Here is a 16,573-nt window from a genome sequence, read left to right as displayed (position 1 = left end):
CACAGTATTTTCATGCTACGTGGTGAGATTTTCTAAACTTGGCCTAGTTTTTAGCTTAGGTCCACTAGTTTTAATAATTTTAGTTAAATGTGTTTTTATCTATGCAGGCGCAAAATGTGACTTCGGAATTTTAACTTCAGTAATAAAAGGTATCTTTGATTTATAAAAAAAAAATGTTTAGTGCCTGGATTTATTACTCACTTTCAGAATAAGTAAGAAATGAGTTTTAAGATGTCATAAGGACAAGGTTACCAACTGTCCAACTACCTCATTTAACAAACTCATTTCACTGAAGAGCTCATACAGGGTGTGTTTGCAGCAATGAAAGACCATACACAGCCTGTGAGATATGATTTTGGTCATGCATAGTAGAAGAATCACTGGACTGAAAAAAAAAGGAGCTCTTAATGTAATCTTAGCTATAGAGAGAGGAGGTAGCTCGATTAAATGTTTTCATGCTTGACATTTTGAGCAAAGTCTCACACCAATGTTAAAGAAAATTAACAGAAGTCTAAATTCTTACTTTAGTTTTTCAGTGCAGCTAAAAACAGCTTTAAAGAGTTTAAGACCATACTTGTATAACTGAAATTTTGCAAACCATTTTAGGTTTCACAGAGTTTTACATAATTCTTTAATATATAGATGTTACTTTAAGTTAGCTAGCACTGTAACTATGATAGAATAGGCTAGACTAGACTAGACTAGACTAGAATAGTTAGGGTTGGAAAGGACCTCAAGATCATCCAGTTCCAACCCCCCTGCCATGGGCAGGGACACCCCACACTAAACCATGTCACCCAAGGCCTCATCCAACCTGGCCTTGAACACTGCCAAGGATAGAGCATTCATAGCCTCCCTGGGCAACCCATTCCAGTGCCTCACTACCCTCACAGTAAAGAATTTCTTCCTTAGATCCAATCTAAACTTCCCCTGTTTCAGTTTTAACCCATTACCCCTTGTCCTGTCACTACAGTCCCTGATGAATAGTCCCTCCCCAGCACCCTTGTAGGCCCCCTTCAGATACTGGAAGGCAGCTATGAGGTCTCCACGCAACCTTCTCTTCTCCAGGCTAAACAGCCTCAGCTTTCTCAGCCTATCTTCATACGGGAGGTGCTCCAGTCCCCTGATCATCCTCGTGGCCCTCCTCTGGACTTGTTCCAACAGTTCCATGTCCTTTTTATGTTGAGGACACCAGAACTGCACACAATACTCCAAGTGAGGTCTCACAAGAGCAGAGTAGAGGGGCAGGATCACCTCCTTTGACCTGCTGGTCACGCTCCTCTTGATGCAGCCCAGGATACGGTTGGCTTTCTGGGCTGCGAGCGCACACTGAAGCCGGCTCATGTTCATTTTCTCATCGACCAACACCCCCAAGTCCTTCTCCGCAGATCAGCCTTGTCCTGGTTTAGCAGTAGCAGTCATTTTTTCTCCTTCTTAGTAGCTGGTGCAGCGCTGTGGTTTTGACTTTCGGCCTGGGAATAATACTGATAAAACCGATGTTTCCAGTTGCTGGTCAGAATGTTTACCCTGACCAAGGACTTTGTGAGTCTCATGCTCTGCTGGGGAGGAGGAGAAGCCGGGAGGAAGCAGAGACAGGACACCTGACCCAAACTAGCCAAAGAGGTATTCCATACCATAGCACGTCATGCCCAGGATGTAGAACGGAGAGTTCCCGAAAGGGCTGGATCACTGCGGGGTGGGGGCGAGGTACCGGTCGGTGAACAGTTGTATTCTCTTCTTGTTATTTCCTTTATCATTATTATTATTGGTGGTAGCAGTAGTGGTTTGTGTTATACCTTAGTTATTAAACTGTTTTTATCTCAACCCATGGGAGTTGCATTCTTTCGATTCTCCTCCCCGTCACTCCAGAAGCGGAGGGAAGAAAGGTGGCGGGGGGGAAGTAGACTACGTGGTTCTAATTTACGGCCTGGGCTTAAACCATGACAAGCCTGTACATTACTGAAATAAGTCTACTGTACTATTTATTCCATTTAATATACTGGAAACCTATTGCATGGGGAAGTCTTCCAGTAAAATACAATACACCATTCATGCTATTTAAATAATTTTGTTCACTGCATCGGTATGCTAATGCAAAGTGTGTTTAATAGTACCTGACTTAGCCAGATGTACTCGATTGTACAGAATCTGGAGAGAAAAATCTCTGGATACAGAACTTACTCCTTCCTCTTTAAAGATACTCAGAGCTTCCAAAGGCAATTCCATAAATAATGTATCTCCTAGTAATACCACGCATAATCCTAAGTCCACAGGTGTACCTGAAGAATGTGACAGAACATGACTAGATTTAGTAGTTCTCAGTATGTATATAAATAACTGAAGTTAGATGTAAAACTTAAATTTCCTCTATCACCATTTACTGTGGATTAAGCAGATTATGCAAAAACATTTCCTTTGATACTGTTACTCCAAAGATGTCAAAATTTTATGCATATGCACTTGTGAGCACTGATTACTAGAGGAAAAAATATCCTTGTATTAATAACCAACCATCTCAGATCGAAGACCAGGTATATGCAGTGCATTCAAGAAAATTATGTTTGGAAATGCAAAGTTGCCTTAGCAGTGTTTGGCTAAACAGTATTGCATTGTAAAGGAGCTCTTATCCAATACCAACTCTCTGTAGGAAACTCATTCTGTTACTCACAAAAAAAGGACTGAATATCATTATAAAAACATTTTCCTGTTCTACACAGAAACAACAAATACACGGAAGACAAGTTAGTCTTTGCAAAACGACATAAGCAGTCAGATGCCAGATTGCAGAAAGACACTCTTGCAGGTAAAAAAAAATGCAAATATCTATATTTTTTTTGTAATCTTTCAACTGAGAAACTTCAGTGCTCCCCACCATAAAGGAAAAAACTCATTCCCAAAGCAAGCCATGGACTTCATTGCCTCTTCTCCTAGAACATGTTTATGGACAGATTCCAGCATTAGGCTTGTATTACTGCAAACAAAAAATAAAAAAATGCAAAAAAGAACCCCAATGTGAGAGTTCATAAAGTAAAAAGCAGGAATAGACAAAACAAAGAGATCAACAGACTTAAAGCTCTTCCTTTTAGCCTTTCCCCTGAAAAAAATGGTTTGTTATAAAGCCATTTTATTTAGCTGTCTAAAGCCTGTATCATTTGGAATATTGTAAATACATGCAGAAGGACAGCTCCACCCAGCATATAAGTGACCTTTTGGAAGTACGTGAAACTACTTAACCTAATACAGAAAACAGACAAAACCACTGCTGAAGCCTTTTTTTTCTCCCTGTCTTCAAAAAGACTGAAACTAAAATGACAGGATTTTGATATCTGTTCCTAGACACACATATATACATATATTGTACTCAGAACACATACCCTGTGCTGTGGAGTGTTTGGTGTTTTGATCTTTCACTTTCATTTTTCTTGATTTAGCTGCTGAAACTGGTGTGCTCCGTTCTCTGGGAAAAGGAATTACAGTGAAAATATTACCAGCACAAACACTTATGTAAGTGAAAGTTTTCAGAGAAAACAAACAAAACTGCTTCAATCTCAGTGAAATTTTACATAAAGGATGTATTCCCTTTGGAGTTCCTGCCCTCTTTACTAGTTAAATTATGATGTTTCATCCTGAACACAATATTGCATAACTTAAACTGCAGAAGAGTATCTGTCAAAAATGGCCATTAGTCTATCATGGTTCAATTCTCTTAGTCTTGCATATCCTGCATATATTGTTTTTCAAGATGAAAGAAGTTCATTCAATGGGATTTATTCTTGCTGAAACCATTCCTGTATTTTCAGAACTTGAGTTACCATTTTATTTTCACAAATGATGATAAACCAAGTCTAAGTGTCTTACCTGACATCAGAAAAATTAACATGTGACAGCACTGGTTTCAGATATTCTTCCATCATTTCTAATATTTCAGAGAAATCTGATGTCAAACCATGTCCATTATCATGTATTTTGTCTGTTGGAGTCTATCACACGTATCGCAACAAAAAAAAAAAAGAATACTTACAAAATGCTATTTAACATAAGGATCGAGGGTGTATTATGTTAAATCACAGGCTGATGAAACATCATGAAACGGAAAATATAAAACTATTCAAAACTACTTTACTTCAAAACATCACTCCTATCAGCACTTTGCAAAATATTCTAACATAGGAATCAGTACAGGATGTCAATATTAATTATTTAAGAGATTAACATACTCCTGCAAATTCAATGAGGAATGGCACGGAAGTCCAGCAGAAAGAAAAAATACTCAATAGTGTGACTCCAAATAATGGGAAGAAATTGTGAAAGCACAACTTTGAGAAGTAAACAGAAACTGCAGAATTAATGTAGAAGAAGCAAATGAAAGTGCATGGAGAGATCAGTGGAGCCCATTTCATTAAAAAATAAAGAGAATGAAGAAAATAGGTAAGGAGAGAATAGAATCATGTAGGAGAAGATGACACAAAAAACCTTAAGCTTCCAGAAGCTAATACAAATGGATACAAAAACATTAACTGGAAACACGAGCACAACTAAATGGCAAAGAACGTGGGTATTAATGAATGGACTTCTCACCCACTGCTTTCTTTGTGTGACTCTGGGCAGGTTGCATGCATAATTATTGGAAAGTTTAATGCACAAGCATTTTAAAAACCTAAACCAATTCCTTTTATTTTTGTGTCTGTGTCTTTTCTAACTGACTTTATCTTATCACCATTTTCTCTACTTATGCAACTACAGCAATCTTTACATAACTTGCCATTACAAAAATGGCTGCCCATACAGAAGAGGAAAAGTGATCATTCATTCATCTGCAGTAATTGATTTTTTAACTGAAAGAACTTAACGTGATGAAGAGTATTATAGTTCAAGAATCAGATGTGCCAAAGTTGTAGGATTAAAACAATCAAAACTTCAGCAGAAAATTTAATATTATCTATAATTTTTACCTTTATATTAATGATGGAAATAGGTCTATACCAGCTTTTGTTAATATGCTATATTTAACAGTGAATTTTGATTGATATTGAATAACTTAGATTTTATTCAATGTGACCAAACTTAAAGCAAATGAGAATGCTAGGAAGTAGGCTTGTACAGAAATTCTTTACTGAGAGGGTGGTGAGGCACTGGAATGGGTTGCCCAGGGAGGTTGTGAATGCTCCATCCTTGGCGGTGTTCAAGGCCAGGTTGGATGAGGCCTTGGGTGACATGGTTTAGTGTGGGGTGTCCCTGCCCATGGCAGGGGGGTTGGAACTAGATGATCTTAAGGTCCTTTCCAACCCTGACTATTCTATGATTCTATGATTTCATGTGGAGAAAACTTTCTGTTACCTTGCAGCTTAAAAGCTTATGTGCAAGTCACAGGCTTTTCCAGCGCACCTTTTTGCTACACAACTTGTGTTCACCGACTGTGAAAAACAATGGTCTTATAGAACTGAGCCTTCTTGCAGTAACTGAAAGCTTTATCGTCTAGAATTTGAGTGTTTATACCGACAAACTTGGAATTCTTGGAATTGCAATGGGGTGTGCCCTTGAAGCAAAATTTTGTGACTAACATTTGGATCAACTTGTCCAAACAAACAGCTATGCTGTAAAAGATATTGTGTACCTTAGGAAGAAACTTTTCTGTGTTGAAAATCAGTAATAAACCTCTGGCTAAGATAGTTTTATTTCGATTAAAGGGTTGAGATCTGTGATCTCACTTGTTTTCTTGGGACAGCAGGGCTTTCGTTTGATATGAAAGGCAATGTACACTTGAAATGCAAAAACTTGAAGGTACAACACATTTTCAAGTAAATTGATCTCAATTGCCTCAATTTTAAATTCTGATGAACTATGGAACATTTCAAAGCTGCTGAACAACAGTGGAAACAGTAACAGAATAACACAGATTAAATTTTGAAGTATTTAGCATTTAGCAACTATGAAGAGTAGGGATGTTACACTTGGAATAAACTGAAAGTTCTGCATAAAGAGTGTTTACAATAGCTTTTTAGTACATGCTTTTTCACCCTCTTTTAAGTATAAGGTAATCAAATATATTACCTCATCTGTTTTGGAGATACAGCTTTGCAAGTGTTGAATGAAAGTCTGTTTAACATAAGTCTTCACCCTTTGCTGCTTGTAAAGACGCACTTTCTCCAACAAAATGCAAAATGCATCAGGATTCACAGGAAATCGATAAACTTTAGCTTGCACTATTTTAGAAAGAGGACAACACCATCTTAATGCTCCTTCTTGAAGAAATGATTGTACAGAGACCATAAGTTTCTAAAGCCACGATATTCTTTGAAAACTAAATAACTGTGCTAATATATATATTTAGCACAAACTACATGCAGAAACATACAATGAAAAAATCTCTACAATTATTTATCTGTAACAACTTTAGCCTTCAAATAGAAACAAAAATTCCGTAAATTGTGACTAGATACATTATATCTGATAATAAAACACATGTATTTAGGTATTTACTTTCCTCTGGTATTAATAAGAGTTACAATTATTTTAAAAATTATTGTAAAATTTTACTAACTGCAACAGTGAAAGATCTGAGCCTTCTCGTAACATCAGCACAACAATTTTTATCTGTTAAACATAAGAGGCACTTACCCATTGGCTGAGTGGGTTTTCCTCTTTGCTGTGCAGTACTTACTTTTGGCACCTCAATTAATGAGCTGTACAAATGTAATCTATGGAAAGCAGAAAACTGCTGAGTAGATTATTTACAGTTCAGCTTGTTTACATGAAGCAAATTTATTAGATGAGTAATTATTACCCTCTAATTTAATGTGCTCACGAATTTGCTCACAATGCAGTATTTACCCCTACCTGGGGTGCAAAACTCTGCCAAATCTAACTGGAACAAACTGAGTCCTATAAGGAAAGTTCTTTCATTGCTATATATCCAGAAAGGTATATTTTAATTTGTTCCATGACAACTGCTTAAGGCTTTTCACAAATGGTGAAAGCCCTCACAATGGGGTGCTATAGGTCAGTTTATGAGTAGTCGCTAACTAGGCTGCAGTAATGAGATTGCTTGTGGCTTTATAAAGCTAAATAAAACCCCTCCTGACATTTTTAAGAGCATAAGCAGTAAGAGCTGGAAACTTAACTGAATTTAGAGAGATATCAAGAATGGCCTGAAGACTTTCAAGTGATTTCTGGAGATTTAAGAGATAATTAGGGAAATCAAAAGTATACAAAAACATACTGCTTTGAGCTGCAGATACATTTATTTAGATAATAATTTGTTCACTATCTTAAAATTTAAGTCCAGCAAAATTAGAAGTAAAAAGCAATAAACAACCAAAATAGTGATTATTTACAGGTAAAAAGACTGCATTTGTAATAAACAATGCTACACAAAAATGATGAAATTTTATACCTGTCTTCTGAATGCTGGAGAATAATTATGTAGAAATTAGATGGCAATTTTTCCATTATATTAAAATGTTCAACAGGAATACAGAGATTTCTCCATGCCTGAACAATAATTCAAAAGCAGCATTATTTTCATAGGTTTTATAAACCCCAATCTCAGTTATTTCATCAGAAAAGTGGTGACAATCCTAGGAAAGAAGGTGCTAATATTTGAAATCATAAAAAAACCCAACCAAACAAAAACGCCCCCAAAAACCAAACCAAAAACTCCCACTCAGCAGATGTGCCAGCACAGGAGGCTCCATCCAAACAAGAAACACTTTGTCACTGTGACAGTGACTGAGCACTGGCACAGGTTGTGGAGTCTCCATCCCTGGAGATATTCAGGAGCTGATAGGACATGTATCTGTGCACATGTGTGTATATATTTATGTATACATACATATATGTTTCCCTGTGCATATGTAACATAGATATAAACCCCTTAATAAGTAGCACATCTCAAAAAGTTACCACTGAAGTAGCAGTCAGTTGCTGTTCCACACGTTTTAGAAGATCACTCGTGTTTCTGTTTTGTTTTAAATGATTCTGAAGGTGCAATAATGCAGCCAGCTGAGAGCTGCTGGTGTTAGATGTAGCTGTTAGAAGGATATTCTTCATCATCATAGATGCTGAACAGCTCTGTAAAATGTTTGTATCTATTTATTTTCACTCAAAAACAAATAAACATGTATCATCTATGTTATAATGTATAAATATATGCTAAAGAAAAACTCTCTTGCTTGAAAGGTGAGCTGGATTAATGGAAGTCTGCTAGGTTTTTTTTACAAGCTGATGCAAACAGTCTGGCAATAACTTATGAAGATTTCTTTAAAATGAGTAGCTAGAATTTACTTCTTTGCCTACGTTTATCATCTGTGTTCCTGCATTTAGTCACGTAAGGTCTACCTGGGAAGGTAAATGCCTGTATTCTGAACTTAGCCTTCCAAGTAAGTTGAGTCTTTTCTGTGTTTCTGTGCCTTTTACTATATAGCCGTCACATCACACATTTTAACAGACTTCCTGCAAAAAGCAGTATTAGTCCTTATATCCTTTTCTTTCAGCAAACACAACAATCCTATCCTTGGAAACTATGCTTGCTAACAGCCAAAGCTTTTTTTTTTTAACTTTTAATGCAACTGCCACATTAAAAAGCAATGCAATTCGGCTTGACCCAATCAAAACTTCCAAAGGGAGCTTAATATTGACCTCCAATGACATTTTCAACTTCTTTTTCTTTTTTTTCCCAATACAAGCTTTCTGGGCAGGAGAGTAAGGAGAGTAGGTGAATTAGCAGATTTTTTTGCCCAGTAAAAGAAATGAGTACTCACAATTTTGGTGCCTTGATATGCATTCCACTTACTTATGGTTTGCAGTCATACTTCTAAGCGAATGAGCTAAATAGACTGATACTACACAGGGTACTGCAGCAGTGGTATTTTGTGGTAATGCCTACCTTAGCTAATCACATTACAGTAATTTATTTATATTAAAATCTTTTCATGTATGCAATCATCAAGGAAAAAATCAAGTCACATATAACAGATAATAGAGCTGTTAACAAGCCACTGATCAAACATTTGGAAGTCAGCAAGCTTATCATTGATTGCCTGTATTACTCACTAGTATCCATACAGTGTGTTCTGTATGACCAATTTTAAGGTTATATGAATAGACAGTTTTACTTATGTAACTTAAATCACCTTTTTTATACTGGAAAGAAGCACAATACATTAACTGCATTACCTGATGAAGTGCCAAAAAATGGCTAGTTGAAACTGGATCAAATTGCTGAAAGCATTCAACCATTTCAAAACTAGCAGTAGCCAATATATCAGTAATATCATGATTGAATGCAATACCCATACACTGTAGCAAAGCCTCACTGGATTGAGAAAGATATCTCTGAGCCAACCTATGTTCCTTCTAGATGATGAAAAGAAACAGCTTTAATTAAAATACGTATTCATATTAAATATTTGTTATACAGATTACCACTGTGTTAGAAAAGTATCACATTTTCATGACTAATTCTAATGCTTTTTCTCCTTTTTAAGGCATTTATTTAATATATGAACAAAATAGGCAAATACGGGTTAATTATTCAGCAGACACCAACATCTGTTACACAATATTAAAAAATAAATGTTTTACTAAGACACTTTTTTTAATATAAAACATGCATTTTGCAGAACAGTATTTTAAATCCAGGCACTATGACCCATTCAGAATGAAGGGATTTTCTGTCAATTCTCAGTACAGTTGTTTCCATTAACAGTTAAATGTATTTAATACAAATAAACCCACAAATCTCATACCTCATGCATCTATTGACAATACTAGCAACACAAACTGAACATTCCCAATTCCTAGTGTGATTTGAACTGCAGTAATTAACAGATATTAGTTCACCATACAGTGTAACTTACATTACAGAAGAAATTTACAAATGTTTAGTGAGAGAAGTTACTTCTGTGTTTGTTCCCAGTCTGCAAGATGTTATGCTCCCTTAGAAAGGCATGTCTTGTGAAGCAGAAAGCAAGCTGACTGTTCATCTTGTCCTGGCTGTTACATGCTTAATCAGTGGGAAACTACTGAAGGAGAAATTATTTCTTTCTGGGAGCAACTGGGAAAGCTCAGTCAGGAGCCACCACAGCATGTACTGAGGGCCAGGACAGAGATACATGGCAAAGTTGTGATAGAAAGGTGGGGTTTGGGGGGCTGTTTTGGAGGCTTTTTTTCTTTTGTAAGATCAAATGTATATTACAAACATTTCCATTATCAGTTCAAACAGAACTGACAAATTAAGGGATTAAACTGATAAATCATTATTCCATAAAAAAGGAAGCACTTCAATGGTAATGCAAGCACATTCACTAATATACCTTTAATTCCTGCATTTTCTTCCTATACTTGTCATACTGACATTGATTAGTTGGTAAAGCGCTGTCAGACACTTCCTCTTCACTGCACTCTGCTGAAGTCAGGGAAGTTTTTGCCATGTCTGATTTAGCTTCTTCCTACTCATCACAGTTATCAAAAAAGAATAATTAATCATTCCATTAAGTATGGCTGGCTTCATTTCTGTTGTGAAAGTTTAGGTGAAAATGGAACTCATCTTAAAGAAATAATCTCACTATATGATCCCTCGATGGTGAGAGATTTAGCAATATTATCAGGCATCAAAAATGTTTAATATGTTCTGATGACAGTATGACCAACAGAAACTAAAAAAGCCCCCCATGCAACCTTTAAGATTTTTATTTTCTGATATTTGCCCTCAGTTTCTTCTGAACACTTTATCGCTGAATTCATACTGACTGAACTTTCCTTTTCTTACATGGTGTTTTCACTACAGCACAAAAGGAACATAGAAATCGGAGTTTTTAACCAGTCATAGCCCTTTAAGACATTCAAGGACTATTTTCCTCTCTTTTTGGAAAATACAGGAACAAATCAAAAAATTGCCTACAAGATGATGGCAGGGTGGCAGAAGCATTTTTCTGAAATTACATGGTTCAGTACACATTTTTATTATGGCTTGCATGCAGTATGTAAAATCTAGCTCTAAATAAAGAGTTGTGTTATACAAATGCATATAAAAAAATATTGTGGCAGACAAACTTTACACATAGGAAAGAATTTGAATGCAGAAAAGAATGCATACCATAACATTCGTCTTCCAGTAAATCTCTGAATGCACACGATCTATGCTAATAGCAAGTAAATGAAGAGTTTTTCCAGTGAGATAAAGGCATTTGGATTTGATGTGAGGACAGCCTTTACAAAGATTCTGCACGTTTGCTAGCTGAGCCAGTGCAATATGGCCCACAGAGCCTTCCATATGCTTCCAGTCCTGATAAAATACCAGTTTGTGTTTATTTGCCCATATATACCCAAACATACAGAAACATACTTCTTAAAAACAGGTAACACATATATTTACATACATATAAATTTGTTAAATATGATCACAATTTTAACTACAAATGAGTTGTCTTTAACAGAACAATTGATAAAAAAAGTACACTGCAACATCCATAAGCAAACAACAACCAGTACTGAGGAAAACATGGGATAAGAGGAGGGTACTGCGGAGAACACTGGGGATACTGAGCTTTCCTGTAATAGCTTTTCCTATCGTCATTGTCAGAGACAAAATAATGGGCAAGAATTACTGCTCTGTTCCAAGCGGATGTCTGATGTTTTATTCTTTTTTTTTTTGCTGCAAAACTACATGAATAATCTGGGGACCCATTTCCTCAGTAGTGGAAGTTCTGCTATGGAAAAAATCCCTGGGAAACTTTTTAATACCTTTTACATGCAAACCATAGGACTAAATATTTTTTATTACCTGTTCTATTGGATCATCTTCACTAGTTCCCCTGATGAATGCCTCTACTATTTCATGAGGTGATGCTTCTTCCCCTTTTTTAAGCCTTTTCTTAGTAATAACAAGTTGAAAAATATCCAAAAGAATCTCTACAAGATTTATTTTCCTGTTCGCTAGTTGCCTCATTAATGGGATACTGATATTGGTAGTCTGAAATACAAAAGAAAGTAGAATTCTAATTTTAAATATTTTTGCAGCTTTACCTGATAAGAAGTTAGAATGTTGCATTTAACTAAAGAAGCAAACATATCAACAATATCACTTCAAAAGATCAGAAATATTGCTATGAAGATCTTTAAGTAATTTAAAAGATAAAGTTCAATGTCAAATACATTTTAAAGCAATCAAAGTAGCTGCACAGAAAAAGAGCAGCTGTGTTTTTTGCTTTTCACGTTTTATGAAACTGGTACAAATAACTAATTCCAAAGGAATTACAAATGTGTGCATAAACCCAGAATTTTACAATTCATGGTTTTGGCAGCTGCACAAAAATACTTGCTCCTTGAAAAAGGCAAAGCAGAAAAATAAAGCTGGATGCTAGAGTATAATAACGGCACACACTAGCAAAGTGGGCTGCAGGCTTTCATTGCCCAAAATACACTATTTTGAAGACAGGATTTCTTAATTTACATAATGTTCTGTGTAATCTTCTTTTCCTTCCCAGAAATGAACACCTTATTGTGGAGACTTTTAAGATTGTAAAGATACTTAGCAAATTAAAAATATTTCCAAGTCCAGACTTTTTCTTTTGTAACTCTGGATAAATTTTAGAATGAAATAAAATTGACAAAGACCAAACAAATCCTCTCATTTCTGCTTTGTAATGTTTCCTATAGTCAAACAATGCTTGTCATTACAGAGAGGCAATCTAATTTGGGGCTTCCAGGAATTATCCCAAAATGAGTGAACGCACGACTCAATACAATCTGTTTTCTATGAGCAGGAAGGGGAAAAAAAAAAAAAGCCTACCTCATGAACTGCAAATAAGCTCCAAACATGCTGAAACACTTCCTCAGTTCTGGATACTGCCCTCTGAGCTAAGTTGTAAGCATCTAGATAGTGACTATGCATTTTTAGTTCATTTCTTTCCTGCTTGGCAATCACCCTGAAGAAAAACCCCAAACAAAACACCAAAAGAACTAAAGTAAGAAGGTATTAATTTTTATGGTATCAACACTACTGAACATAATATACTAGTTAGATTAATAAGATTAAATAGATTAATATATAAACCAGATTCATTTTGTACATGTGTCTTCTAAATGTTGAAATAGGAAAAATGAACAATCACACACTATTTTCTCAAGGTCTTATTCTTGAAACACTGCTGCTGCAATGGAAGAAGATACCAAGACACAAAGAGAAGAAAGGCAGATAATGTTGTAGACTACACCAGGAACAAAATAGCAGAATAGCCAAGTACAAAACAGCTCAGTCATTTTAAGGGGACACCATGTAGTCAGCTGAGAGTCAAGGCACACCATGGTTTGCACTTTTGCCATTACAGCAATTTCTAGAGGAACATTTCAACAGTAAGAATTGTAAAAGCCTATAAATACTTGAGAATGATTAGTATAGCTGCCAAAATGCCTTTATGAATGGGAAGACAAAAGGCTGACTTGGAGACTTTGATACTTTGGTTTGACTTCAAAAACACTACAAAATCATTAGTACCAGATAAGATGAACTCTGCCTCCAGTGAAAAGAATTTTTCATTCTAGAGTATTTTTCTGAATACAAAACACATCAGGAATGCAACTAGACATGTACCACCAAGATATAAAACTGACAATATTGTCTGCTCTTCTCTGTCTTTAATTAGACTATAAAAAGTAAAGAATACATTTTGTGGACTAGTTAAATAAAATTTTTCAGCAGAAATAGAATCTTACCTGTGAATATTTGCACACTGTAGCAGTATCTCAGCACTGCAGACTTTATGCCCATAATGACTAAAGTCCTTCTCAATCTGCACTAATTTCCTGTAAGATTCCTGTAGCGTATGTGGCAACTGACAAGATTTATCATTAATTGTCATACAATCTTGGGCACAATGTATCTCAATAAGTGTTTTCCTAGGAATAGGAAATATTTGATTTTTCAAATACATGACAACAGTCAGAAAGCACAGGCTGTGTTTGAAAACAGACATATTTCTCTCTCTGCTCTCCTTTAAATTACAAGAAATCTAGAAAAAACCTCTTCGCTCTTTAACTCTGTGGTCTACAAGTCACAGTAGGTCCTTAAAAGAAGTCAAAATACTATATCTTCAGATTCAAATATACGTGCCACCTGTTCCACGTATCTAATTCTTTGATCTGCCTAGGCCTAGCCAGTCTTCTAACTGTAGTTAAACTGAGGAGACTGTTAGTCCTCCCTTTCTAATCCAGAAGTTTCTGGAAACTTTTCTGGTCAGAGGACGAAGTGTAAATGTTACGTAATTCTCTTCTCCTACAAACACACTTTAAGTTCTTTGTGCTTGGATTTCAATGTAACCAAAAGACTTCTTGGATCACAAGTAAATGAATACTGCAGACTACAGTAGTGTTGTGGGAATATCGGTGCTCAAACAGATACCTCTGCATAGGCAAATGTATCTTGCTCCTTTGGGTAACCTACACCACAAACTACATACAGTAGGTTGCGGTACCTGAACAGCTTATCATTTTAATAGGTAGTAGGGCTACAAGAATGAAGGAATTGAAAGGAAATTTAAATTAAGAAAACTAAAAAAACTATAAATTACCTAGAAGAAAAATATTTGAGAATCCACAGACTGCACCATACTAAACCAAAGATGAATGGTAAAAATCTCCATATACATACAATGTAGCTGCAAAGTAGAAGCTGTGCATATTTTAATGAAAAGACAGTTACCTGGCTTCAAGGGATGTAATTATAAAACCCAACTCTGACTGTCTGTTAGGTCTCTTCAGTAAAGTAGATCTGAGTGCATTTACAGTGTGTTCCAGTATCTCACAAGCCTGCAGGTAACATCAGAAATCTCATCATTCTACTTTAAATGTCTGTGTGTAATACCAAACATTCATTTAAAAAAGCTTAAATTTTGTGCAGAACATGTTGAGCATCCTTCCCTAGTATTCCCCGAGATGACTGATTCTTGACAAGTGTGTAGAAGTTTAGAAAGTATGAGTTCTTATCACATTGAGATCTTTAGATTAAGTGAATAAAGCACATAAACACAAAGATAGAAGATGATGCCAGACTCATCTTAGACATACATACCAAAAGAATGAGGGATAACAGACCCAACTTGAAAAATGGGGAATTCTACCACCCTCATGGTAATTTTTTTTTTTAGGAAATAACAAAGACCCAGGAAGGTTGTGGAATCTCCATTCTTGGAGATGTGAAAAAAGGCAATACAGGGCCCAGAGCAACTTGATTTAGCAGTAAGGCCACATTTCACTTTGCTGGGGTTAGGCCAGATGACCTCCAACCTAAGTAGTCAATTAATTCTGTATTTCACAGGCATCTTCTTACGAACAGATTCCTGCATCCTTACCTACATATTAATCCACTAGTAAACATTACAATACTACAGTTTTGCTAAATGGGGATGTAAAAGAAGTCGTAAACTAATAGTTTTGAATGAAAAAGTCCTTAGATGATGCTCCAAACCTCATCTACAGATTTGTCCTTATTAAAATATTCTGCTGTTGCAGTTATGTTGATCAAATTATATAGAGGAATAAAAAAATCCACCTCATACATTTCATTAATAGGTTTACGGGCAAAAACTTAGTAACTATTCTCACTGGTAATCAGATACTTTTCCCTTAAACAACTGTAAATGTGAACTGAGCCCAAACCAAAATCATCCCTGTAGACAAAACAGACTCGCACAGATTACCAGTAAAGGACAGATCATCACAGACACAAGAAGATTACATTTACACTGAAACTCATGACAGTTAAAGGTTGAACAGTAAATGGATATTTTAATGTTAAGGGTTAAATAGGAAATGTTTTTCAATAAATATATGTATTATACTTACAGCAGTATCTGTCAATCTAGAAATACAATTTGTAACACTATTTGAAATATTTGAAAAGGAAATACATACTAAGAAATAATAGTGAAAGTTATATTCCGTAGTCAATATGGAAAATGCATTCATCCATGTTAACAGAATTGTCTGAGTACAAAAGCATTCTAGCCAAGAGAATCAGATTTCTAGGATTTAGTTACACATACTAGATTACAATTGCTCTTTCAATAGAAGGACATACAGTTTATGATAAAAACACCCTAAACTTCTGAAGGTAAAATCTCATTCCTACTGGCCTGCAATTGTTTGGAATTTGTAATTAATGTTTGTTGAATGCACAACAGAGAAAACATTAACTGCATTTAACACCTATTTTTAATTCTATTAAAATGCAATGGCGACAACATTTCTCTTTACTGAGAGGCACCAGTGCTGAAAAAACCCACCACAACCAAAAAACTTCCTTACCATGCTTTGCTTTCCTTCCCTATCTTCTTCTAGAATTGCTTCTATTAGACTAAGAGTACTGTTGTACCAAAACTGTTCATCTCCTCCTAGAAGCTGTGCTTTCTCCAGGAGTGCTTTAGCTTGTCTGTGGTTTCTTTCCAGGTTAGCCAATACAGCAAGTAAGTACAAGCACCTTGACATATCATATAGGGCCCTCAATTCCTAGGAAGAAGGACACATGACCTATATACAAACAATCCACTACAGCTATTCATATTTACTTCTATCATAT

The 16,573-nt window shown here is 35.8% G+C and overlaps 1 protein-coding gene across 1 annotated transcript in view; it reads right to left on the bottom strand.

Annotated features, from left to right (window-relative positions):
• CFAP46 (cilia and flagella associated protein 46) overlaps window positions 1–16,573 on the bottom strand; it is a gene marked incomplete at both ends in the record, with an annotated part of 90,987 nt that overhangs the window by 22,845 nt on the left and 51,569 nt on the right. The window contains 15 exons of the mRNA XM_080621111.1: window positions 2,115–2,279; window positions 3,375–3,457; window positions 3,859–3,980; window positions 6,052–6,203; window positions 6,619–6,698; window positions 7,394–7,491; window positions 7,903–8,070; window positions 9,175–9,354; window positions 10,314–10,448; window positions 11,096–11,284; window positions 11,783–12,024; window positions 12,763–12,926; window positions 13,714–13,896; window positions 14,699–14,805; window positions 16,303–16,503. Of these exons, the coding sequence (XP_080477237.1) occupies window positions 2,115–2,279; window positions 3,375–3,457; window positions 3,859–3,980; window positions 6,052–6,203; window positions 6,619–6,698; window positions 7,394–7,491; window positions 7,903–8,070; window positions 9,175–9,354; window positions 10,314–10,448; window positions 11,096–11,284; window positions 11,783–12,024; window positions 12,763–12,926; window positions 13,714–13,896; window positions 14,699–14,805; window positions 16,303–16,503 (2,269 nt within the window). The remainder of the gene's footprint in view (window positions 1–2,114; window positions 2,280–3,374; window positions 3,458–3,858; window positions 3,981–6,051; window positions 6,204–6,618; window positions 6,699–7,393; window positions 7,492–7,902; window positions 8,071–9,174; window positions 9,355–10,313; window positions 10,449–11,095; window positions 11,285–11,782; window positions 12,025–12,762; window positions 12,927–13,713; window positions 13,897–14,698; window positions 14,806–16,302; window positions 16,504–16,573) is intronic.

This window comes from Psittacula echo, assembly GCF_963264785.1.
Source record: "Psittacula echo genome assembly, chromosome: 6".
In the NCBI taxonomy this organism is placed as follows: domain Eukaryota; kingdom Metazoa; phylum Chordata; class Aves; order Psittaciformes; family Psittacidae; genus Psittacula; species Psittacula echo.
The sequence above is the reverse complement of the archived record's forward strand: the minus strand, read 5'-3'. Positions and strand labels throughout refer to the sequence as shown.